Raw genomic sequence first — 11,719 nt, 5'->3', positions numbered from 1 at the left:
ATCATTTTACAGATACTAGAACTCATGAGTTACTTATAAGAAAATACTTCTGACTGAAGATGTGAGAACTTGTAAAGAAGATAGTAAATTCTTATACTATTTATCAGAATTTATAGATAGTGCAGTTCAGATTATATAAAGAACTTACTTCTCTACTCATCTCATAAAAACCTTGAAAATAGCTAGAAATGAATGCTCTTGTGAGTCTCTCTGAAAGCAAGAACATATATAATGTCTGCTTTGACAGTGTGCTGATAATAGTGAATTACTTTATCAAGATAACATACTTTATATTCATCTGTAAGAACTTGAAGTTAAAGAATTTAACTCATATCTTCATCTATGATGTAATTTGATTACATGAGTTATCTGTAAATATTATCTCAGATAGAGAATTAATCTTCATAGAAGAGTTCTGATCTGATCTGATAACTATACTGAAGATCTCACAAGATCTAAGTATGACTTTTCATTAATAGACAGATGATCAGACAGAATATCTGATGAGTATATTGAAACAGTATCTGCAGTGCTTTGTCAATTATAATTAAAATAACTGAGTACATTGATTATCACTCACAGAGTTTGTATACAACAACTCAAAGCATGTCAGTACAGATAAAACCCTCTTTGAAATGCTCACTGAGACTCATTCACAGATGATCTTAATAAACCTGTGAGAGTACACTATAGAGTCTGATAATATCTATGAACAGGCTGAGAGAATTCAGAAGATTCAGAAGAAAGTCTATAAATTCTTGAGAAAGACTCAAGCATATCAGAAGAGATACTATGACTTCAAGTATATTATAAAGAGTTTCAAGAAAGATAATAAAGTCTGACTGAGTCTAGAAAATATGATTATATAGAGATCTAGTAAGAAGCTGAATCTCTTATAGATAGAGTCTTATAAGATTATGAAGAAAGTTAATTCATAGTTCTACAGATTAAAACTGTTATCTGAGTTACAGATATACAATGTTTTTCATGTCTCTTTACTCTGTGAATATAAGAAATTCTCAGAAGAGAACTCTGTGACTCATCACTCTATTTACAAAGTACTAGAGAGTGAAAGAGAATATCAAGTCAAAGAGATTATTAACTCAGAGAAGCAAGATCATAAGCTTTGATTCAAGATTCAGTGATAAGAGTATTCTGATAAGATGAATGAGTTCACTTGAGAATTATCTGAACAGATAAGACATCTGCAGAAGCTGAGATATAACTTTCATACTGTGAATTCTGATAAGTCAGAATGATGTAGTCTTCACTAAGAATCTGATTATGATAAAGATATTAACACTGTCATTTGTAAGTTCTAGTCTATAAGATAATAAGTTTCTACTGAGATGAACAGTCTGTGATGTATGTAAGAAAAGAAGAAATCATGCTCTTATTAAAGCTAAGAAATAAGAAAATAAAAACAGGACTGTGAACACAATTTGAAGACTAATAAAGAAAAAACAAAGAAAACTCAAACTTATATTCTCATTATCTGTGACACTCAATTCTCTCATAACTACTAATTTTCTTCTTCAAAGAAGTAGAGAGTATCATACTTATAGTACAGACAATTGTTACATTTGATACAAAAATTATCAGAAATGCACAGACTTCAGAGAAGCTGAACATCAGAGTGTATACAGTTGTAGCAGAGTCTTGAGAGCTAATTATCTATATATATGATCAGATATCTCTCATAAAGCTATGTCTGTTCTCTCAGTTATACTGAAGTATTCAGTCTGAAAATAATTGAGATACAGAGAGAGAACTCATCTGCTCAGATTAACTCTTATTATGAATTCATGATATTTGCATTACCTTGATTATCTGGATTTTACAGGTACTCAGAGACTCATCTCTTATTGACAATGAAATTGCAGAAATGCACTGTGATGTGAGAATCATTGATGAGAAATCTAGGCATATTTGCATATGTCTGATCAGAGATTGTGTGAGTAGAGAGAGAATGATTATAGGCCTGTAAGACTGCAGAAGACACTGACAACACTGAGAGCTTTACAAAAACTATCAGCTAGAGTCTGTAAGAAATTACTTATGAGAAGACTTATAGCAAAGAGAGAGACTGCACTGCTTGAAGCCAGAAACTGATCTGAGAGAGGCATGGAATTGATCACTGGCCTGAAGATTGAGTGCAGTGACAGAGCTGAGAGAAGTGAAGATACAGTCATGAGCAGCAGTATTTCTGCTTCATCAGTCAGTAAAAAGTGATCAGAGAAGTTGTAAGAATGCTCACAAGAAGCTCAGTGATAGTCAGACATTGTTTATAAAGATATTGAAATTGAAAATATTTTTATTCTTGAGAAGTTCTTGAATCAATATATAAATATTGTCAGAAATACTCTCTCTCTATCATCTGAATGAAAACACTTTGTGAATGAATAAAGATACTCACAGTTTGTGAGAATGAGAGCTGTTACAGAAAAAGAAAAAAGAAGATGAGATTTTATAGACAGACTTGAAGTATTTATACTACTCTAGAGAGATTTGCTTACACTGTGAGTGATCTCATGAAACAGTCAGATCACTCTAGTAAATAAGAGTGATTGTGAATTGCAGGTCTGAATCTTTCTATATAACTATAAAGAGTGATTACAGACTGCAGATATCTTAATTCTATAATTCTACAGAGTTAATAAAAGAATGAAAAATTCCTCACAATTCTAAAGTGTTAAAGAACAATGATTCACAAGAATGAGTGAAAGATCAACTTGTAAATACTTCTCTTTGATAAGAATAATCTCACAGAGAGTGATTCACCTGTGAGATAAATCTGTGTGATAATCACACAAGAATCTTGTGAAAATGATTGAGAGTCAATCAGAATTCTTCTGTATAGAAGATGTAAGATGAATCTGTGTAATAGTCAGAGAAGAATCTGTAAATTATAAAGAATCTCATGAAACAAGAAACTGAGTAACAGACTCTTTTTTCTTCATGATAACAAGGAATTTTTTCTCACTGAGGTTTTTTATAGATATAAAGAGTTTTTAGTGAGTATCACTGCAGTGCTGAGCTGATTCTATGAAGTCACTCAGTGAAAGGCTTTGTAAATGAAGTCTTAGAGAGAGAGAAGTATGTAAGAAATTCTGCTTCTCACAGATTCTTTATTTCTATTTCTATCTCTCATGTAATTAATAGAGCTAGCAGTTCTTGGCTACACACAACTATATAGACTGAAGTTCATGAATACTATTCATAACTCAGCTTGAATGCTATTATATATTTGATCTCTACATTTTATCTTTCTATCATGAATACTTCTAGTAGTTAACAGTACATATCACGCCAAGCTGCAAACACCCGAATAATCGCCTGCGAGCACTTATTCTTACAGACTGGCCGCTGGGACCATGAATTTCATGTTTAATCTTATTTGGTCTGATTTCATACATTTCTTGACGTGAATTCCACTGAGACTGACTATTAAAAAAACATGTAAAGTGACTATATATCAGATCTTAAAATGAAATCATGACTTGAAAAAAATGAGAAAGTGATCTTATTTAGTCTCATTTAGTCTCATTCTTGATATAAAGTGACTATTTTTAGACATTTTAAGGTTTTTTTTAGACTATTTTTAATTTTTTAAAAAGTAACACTTTTTGATAACACTTAAATGAGATTTAAAGTCATTTAAAGTAATAAAAATAATTTAAATTGAGAAGTGGAAATCATGATCTCATTTAAAAAATGTGATAAGAGTAGACAGTAAGTCTCACTGAGACAGTATGAGACTACTATCTAATCTTAAAACTGTGTTTTGAAATCAGTTAAATTGATAATGAAACTATCAAAAAATCTGATTCTGATCTTAGACACAGTTACACAGTCAGTCTAGGCCTTCTTACAGAGAGAAGATAAAGAAACTGTGAGACTCTGCAGACTCAACTCAGCAGTATCTCAAGCAGGGCTCAGATATGCTGCAGAAGAGAAACTATAGATTGAGCTTCTTAAAGTCACTATCTCTGAAATCAAGCTCTTCTCAGAGTTCTCTTCAAATGATCACACAGAGTCATACATTATTATGTCAATTGAAGAGAGAAACAGTATTGCAACAGCAGTGAGAGAGGCAGGAGACAGACTGAATACAGTCAAATCAGCTGATAAAAGGAATGACATCTCACTGCAAGATGTGACTACTATCACTGCGGCTGCAAGAGATGCAGAAGAAGGAGAAGATGTAATAATAAGAGCAGTGCTTTCACAGCTCATTGATACTGCTGTCTCTGTCTTCAATCTGACTTTCTTAACAGTCACAGAGACCGCAGCTGCATCATGAAGACATTTAATCACTAGAAAATGTTAGAATAAGCTCTTTATTATCTTTCAAGAATGATACTCTCATACACTCACTATTATAATTGAGAAGAGAGAAAGAAAAATATGTCACAGAGAGAGAAATATCTTTTTGAAAAATTCTATTACTACTGTTAACTTTGTCTCTAAAATATATCACTTTTACAGAGAATTTCATATATAGAATAAAATATAATAAGAGATCTGTAAGTCACTTATTAACTATGTTTTTCACATCTTAAATTAATATATAAGAAACTCACTTATCATATGTTTGATTTAAATGAAGATGACAAAAGAAAGATTTATACAGTTAACAGAAAAACTCATCTATTTCTTTGTATTATATACAGTACATATGCTGTTAAATCAGTTAATAACTGTTACTATATAATAAAGATAATTTCCAATTCAGTAATCTTGAGAGCATCAGAACTATACTCTTAAAGAGAAGAGTATTATTATATCTCTGACTGTATCAAGACTCTGCTGCAGTTTCACATGACTTATCACTTTCATGTGAATAATTTCATTCATTCTATAAATTATCTGAATCAGTTTTCAATCACTCTATAACATCATTTGAATATATCATAGAAAGATTCAATTAATGAATATGAGAATCTTACTTCTATATAAGATCAGCAGATTACTCTTTCTTAATAGTGAGACACTGCTGAGATATCACTTTAGCTATTCTCACTTATGAAATAAGAGAAGAGTATTCACTCATTATCTATATAGAATAGCTAGATGCTGACTTCTTATTAAAGAAGTCAGTGATTCATTTTTCTTCTACTGAAATATATACAAGAGTTACTGTGCTTCTCATACAATCTTCTTAGTATACCAAGTATCATATCTGTGATATTCTCATAATAACTCTGTAGTCTACGAGCTCGCTATTCAAGCAAGATAGTCAAGCTCACTTATGTAGCTTCTCAAACAACTATCTTTACATGACATCACTGACTAGTCACTGATTCAGTTCCGTCACGTTACACCTGTATTACCTCAGTAGCTGATTATGAAGTTTAAGTTTGATGAAACAATCAAGAAAATTTCACTAAACTCTTTCAAAGTCTATAAAACAGAGCTTTGAGAAGAATTCTGAGAGCATTTAAGTCATCTTATATTAAAGTAATGAAAATTGAAGCTTCAATTCTCTCTTCTACTATTAGATTTGAAAAGGTCTATATAAACTATGCTCTAAGAGTTATAAAGATAAGCTTAAATTATATAATCAGAGAAAGAGTCTCTTCTTCATTTTCTTCAATTAACTCTGGAAATGAACTGAATTGAAATAGATTTCTTGATTGAAATAAAAATAATTTTTCAAAGAAAATATCTTCTCGACTATACAGACTATACTCACTGATTAAAAATCAATATTCTTCTTTAAATATTGAAAAAGTTGATTATGAGAAGATATCTCTCTGAAGAGAAAAGCTTGAATCTCTTATACAACTTGCAAATAAGTGAACTATCTAAAGAGAAAGAATATGAACAGCATTTGAAGAGAATTTCTATAATTAATATAAAAGACTCTATTCTGATTTATTCAGATGACTTAAAAACTGAGAATTTGAATAGATTAAATGCAGGCATTGTGTATACTGAAGATAATATCAATTTTATCTCAGATTTCTGAAATTTAGACTGTGAATCTGAAGTCTTTGATACTGAACTATTTGTAATAGTGAAAGCTTTCAAACTGATTAAAATAAAATCTCATAAAAGAGAAAATAGTTTGAAAGAGATATGAATATTCTCTGATAGTCAAGCTGCTTTAAAAAGACTTAGAAAAAGTCAGATTCATAATAATCAAATGAATCTTGAACTGATTTTAAACTCTGTTTTAAAAATTCAAAAAAGAAGAATATTAAAGCTGATAATTCATCTGTACTAAGTTCCTGCTTATATGAATATTTATGACAATAAATTAACTGATTCAGCTGCAAAAAAGAGTTCAGAATTAAGCAGATCTATTAAAAAAATTATATTCTGATCTTTTATAAAGAGAAAGATAAAAGAATCTTATTTAGATAATTGAAATGAAAGCTGACAGAAACAAAAGAAGAGTATACATTATTCAAGATTTGAAACAAAACTCAAGTGAAAATCTTGTTTAATTAGATATAAAAAGAAACTATTCTCATCTATAATACAGCTGAAACTAGAACATGGCTATTTCAAATCTTATATACAAAGATTTGATGATAGATTTGATTCAATAGAATGCTCATTCTGCAATATAAATAAGAATTCTAAGTATATTATAATACACTATACATTATACAATAGTCTCACAGTCAGATTGAAAGAGAAGTATAATCTAAATCAATTAAATATGAGATTCTTATTCTCAACTCAGACAGGAATTAAATACTTAATAGACTTTCTATCAGAAACTCAAGCAGCTATAAGAAAATAATTAAATTCAGAAATATCTGAATATGAAGAAGAGAAAATTGATCAGATATAGTCTGTTAAAATAGCTATATACTATCTTTTGATAATTTGTTTTATTACAGTCTCTCTTTACTTTACTTTTTTCTTTTTATTCTTTTCTATCTATCTATTTAATATGTCTATCTTTAAGACTGTGTTCTCTTTTCTTTTTTCATGATATTGTCAAATGATTTCAAGGTATCAGAAGATGTTAAAATACTGTAATTTGTATGTGATTCGGAAGAACGTACGACCGTCGGATAATAACGCGGCCGCTTCTGAACTACTAGCGTACGCGTACGAATGTAAAGGGGCCCTAGCGGCTGCTAATTAATTTAGTGTATGAGATTCAATATATAAGAAGCTGGTGTACACCTGTAATCATACACTGGCTTAAGCAACCTTTGAATCACATCTGATAGCATGTCTAAAAACTGGTGAGAAGTGCAGGCTTCTCCAGGGCATGATAATTCTGCCTACAAAGTGATTCATAGTTATTATGCCAGTGTGGTCCTAGAACATCTCAAAAGATAGTGTACAAAGAGCAGTGAGTAGAAAAGCATCTGATTGATACTGCTTCACTTATTGAGAGAAAACTTCATGCTCAGATGAATGTCACATATGAGATGTGAATAGATAAGATGTGAGAAAGAGAATGAGAGCAGTGAATCAGATTCAAAGAAGTCTGCTCTCTACTCAAAAGAAGAATAAAAAGAGAGAGTGACTATCACTGAAGTTGTATGATAATAACAGAAATCATACAGTGATATAGCAATATAATAATAGACATCATACAATCAATTAGAAATCACTGAAATGAATATCTTCTCTAGTTAATATGAACAACACTCTTCTCTGCTATCTGAACTGAAAGATATGCAGAACCTCTCAGAGGGTTTACTTGAAGTAGTAAGAAAAGCAGCTGAGATCATCAAACTGGAATTGAAGCTCTGTATGTGTATGAGGATTCTAAATGAGATTGAGGTCTTGTATACACAGTGGCAGGCTGAGGCGGAAGCCAAACAACAATTGGCATTTGCTGTGAATCAAGCATTCACTATGAAGAGCTTCACTGATGCAATCACCATCATCAATAAGAATAGAGAAAATCAGATCTTAGACCTGTAGTAGAAGATCAAATGTTTACACAGATAGATGACTACACTGAACCTGAAGATCTCATTATAATCATTCACAACCTCTTCAGAAGTGTACACATCATCAGAGACTGCTGCACAGGATGAGAATCTGAGCATGAAATACATCAAGCTGAGAGATCTGTCAGAGTCATCAAGCTTCAATAATGACTGAAAAAATGATGCTGTAATCAGCTGGCTAAGTCAGATGCAATCATATTATCAGATTGAATGTGAACTCACAGACAGACAGTCAATGAAATTTTAACAAGTCTTAAGATCTGCTGTGTTTCTACGCGGAAAAGTGAAGTCATTATGAATGACTGATGAAAAGATGAATCTCACAGATCTGAAGTGATATTCATTCTCACAAATATGAAATGAGTTTTTCAAATGAATCTTGCATAACTTTGAGAAAGTGAATGCATGAGATAAGTGTTACAAACACTTCACTGAGTGTAGATAAGTGAGTGATCTTACATCATACTTCACACACTTCAGTTTACACTATCTCATGTTAAATGAAGAGCTTTCAACATCTTTCTGTTTACAGATCTTCATTCATGATCTTATACCTGAGTTGAGAGCAGAATGAAAATGCTTAACCTCATAGCCAGACACAGTGAAGAATGTATATAATATTCTCATTATACAGAAACAAGTGAGTCAATTGTAATAGAAAATACTGCAATTGAGTATGTCTCAGCAGAGAACAGGTAATCAGACTTCTATAACACAAGTCACACATCTGGACATAATGAATCTAGATCTGAATATCATCATTAAAGTGCTGAATCCCCTGAAAAAGAGATTCTCTGAGTGAAAATCTTGATATTATAAGCATTGAGCTTGCTTCAACTGCAGATGTCAAAATCATGATGCAAAAGATTGCACTCAGTGTGTACAGTCAAGAGAAGCAAGAGAGTCAAAAAACTAGCAGAATCAGTAAGCTTGAAGACACTCACTGATATTCTATAGAAAGTCTTCAAAGTGAAAGAGATGTCTGTATTAGATGATTCTCTGAATTCTGTAAATACAAAGAAGAAGCAGGCTTCTGAATGAGGTGCAGATGAGAATGATGAAGTGAACACTCATCTCAATGCCTTGAGACCTGAAATGTTAATATATAGAGAGCACTTGAATAAGAATTGAGAGATGGCTGTAAAAGTGTTAGTGAATACAGAAGCTTTTACACAATATATTAATAATCATATAATCTGAAGATTGAAAGAGGTTTGCTGAGTGAAGAATCTCTGATATATAAGATTATCTGATAACTGATATTTGATATCATCTGTAAGAGTAAGAGTTCTCTTACACTTCAGAGAATGATCTTGCTATATTTGAGCATGAGAGCTGCAGAATGTGAAATATAATCTTATTCTCAGACTCAATTGATTTCAAAGGTTCAATCTGCAGATTCAATGATGTACATGTCATATACAGTTGACTGATAGGAAGAAAATGGTTCATACAATTCTATCAACTGATATGAGAAGGACATTTCATATCTCTGATATAGAAGAGTTAAATCTGCTTACACATTAACAAGTAAAGAGAATGATTTACAAGATCTCATCTGAAAGCATTCTGTATATCATACAGAACTCAGAAGCAGAGGAAATCAAGATAAAGAATATATGAAAGGACAAGTGTATAAAGAAGCTTCTGAAGAAGTATAGAAAGATCTTCTGAATAGACCTTTCATCAGAATTGTCACTGAAATAAGAATTTGTACATGAGATTGACACAGAGAATGCAAAACCAGTCAATCAGAACATGTACCTTCTGTCACAAACACACCTTGAAGAACAGAAGTATCAGATCATTGACCTTCTAGAATGTGATCTCATATGATTCTCATCAAGTGTGTGAGACTTTCCAGTTCTATTCATGAAAAAGGCAGATGAAGAGTGATGAATGTGTATTAATTATTAAGCACTTAACAAGCTTACAATCAAGAATGAATATTCACTGTCACAGATTCAACAACAGTTGAATACAGTCAGAAATGCCTGATATCTATCAAAGATTGATCTTCTCTCAGAATACTGACAGATCTGTATAGATGAACTATCAGTTCTGTGAACTGCATTTAATATGTAATGAAGAAAGTTCGAATTCCTAGCAATGTCATTCAGTCTGACAAATGTGTCTGTCATCTTTCAAATGATAATGAATATAATTCTTCATAAATAGAATGAAACCTCATGCCTTGTATATCTCAATGATATTCTAGTCTTTTCAAACTTATATGATGAATATCTGAAGCATCTTGATGAAGTGCTTACAACTCTGACAGAGTATAAGCTCTATATCAAATCAATCAAGTATGTGTTTGAAATGAAAGAGTTGAAGTTTATGAGATATGTAGTGAGTGATGACTGTATACACCTCATTCTGAAGAAATTGAATGTCATAGCAAATTGACTGTGACTGAGAAATGTACATCATGTACAACAGTTTCTTGAGTTGACCTCATATTACTGCAGGTTCATCAAGAATTTCACACAAATATCTGCATCACTCTCAGATCTCTTAAGAGAAATGAATGCAAATCTGTGAAAGAAGAAGTTTTGTTCAATCATCTGAAATACTGCATGTGAAGAGGCTTTTCTCACACTGAGAGAATGTGTAACAACATTCTCAGTGCTTATTTAATCAGATTGTAATAAACCTTTCTACATTGAGATGAATACATCTGAATGAGCTATCAGAGATGCTCTTCTACAGATAGGTAAGAACAGCAAGCTGCACTCAGTGATATACAATGATAGGAAACTATCAGGTGCTGAGCTCAATTACCCAGTGTATGAAAAGGAATTGCTAGCAATCAAGCACACGCTGACATTGTGGGATAGATATATCAACAACAGGCATACAATAACAGTGATCACAGATCACAAAAGCCTTGTCTATCTATAATTAACAATAAAACCTTTCAAATACTTAGCATGTTGAATCTCAGAGTTTTAAGTATATAATCTTCATATCAAATACTGAAAGAAATTGAACACTGTGATGCCTGACACAATCAGTCACAGACCTGATTTCATGAGTAAGAGTTCTGTGAACCAGGTACAAGAGACATTCGCATTAAACATGCTGAGAGAATGCAAGGAATCAGAATGAGTGAATGCCATAATCTCTCACTTGAAGAATGACAAGGTGTCAGATGACAAGTGTCTCATAAGAGTAGTAGAAGAGATGCTTCTGAACTTCAAACTGAAGAAATTGAGAAATGAAAATGATGTTATGCTTTACCACAATCTAGAATACACAGAAGCTCTCTATCTAGAATCTTCATTTAGACACAACTTGATAGCTCACATGCACAAGAAATTCAGTCACTTAGAAAGCCCTGAACTCATGAGATTACTTGAATCAAGAGCATACTGACTAAGCATGGCTGAGAACATTCAGGTGTATGCTCACAAGTGCCTGAATTGCCAGGCCATGAAAGAATCTAAGAAAGGATTAGAATATGAGAAAGTGTAACATCAGGTGAAGTGTATGATACAATCATTTGAATGATGAGAAATGAACCTCATAGACATATTGCTGCAAATGTCAAATGAAAATTGATGAATAATCACTGCTATTGATTACACTACTGACTGCCCAGTTGCAAAAGCAGTTTCAGAGATGATAGAGAAGGTGATGACAAAGTTTCTATATAATGAGATCTATGTCAACTATGAAATGCCACATGAGATTCTAACTGATAATGATGTGAACCTTGTAGAAGAAGCAGTGAGGCATTTCATGAGCCAGTTACAGACAAGACATTGTAGAACAACATCATATCATCT

At 32.0% G+C, this 11,719-nt stretch overlaps 1 protein-coding gene across 1 annotated transcript; it reads left to right on the top strand.

Moving 5' to 3' along the window:
* Window positions 1-7,647: 7,647 nt before the first annotated feature.
* BDCG_16458 (uncharacterized protein) lies at window positions 7,648-7,899 on the top strand (the record flags this gene model as incomplete). The annotated part of the gene is made up of 1 exon (XM_045425689.1): window positions 7,648-7,899. One exon carries the CDS (start codon window positions 7,648-7,650, stop codon window positions 7,897-7,899), a length of 252 nt encoding a protein of 83 aa, XP_045279810.1.
* Window positions 7,900-11,719: the final 3,820 nt, after the last annotated feature.

The sequence above is a fragment of the Blastomyces dermatitidis genome (assembly GCF_000003525.1).
Source record: "Blastomyces dermatitidis ER-3 genomic scaffold supercont1.2, whole genome shotgun sequence".
NCBI classification, from domain to species: domain Eukaryota; kingdom Fungi; phylum Ascomycota; class Eurotiomycetes; order Onygenales; family Ajellomycetaceae; genus Blastomyces; species Blastomyces dermatitidis.
Note: the sequence above shows the minus strand (reverse complement) of the source record. Positions and strands in the feature narration are given on the sequence as shown.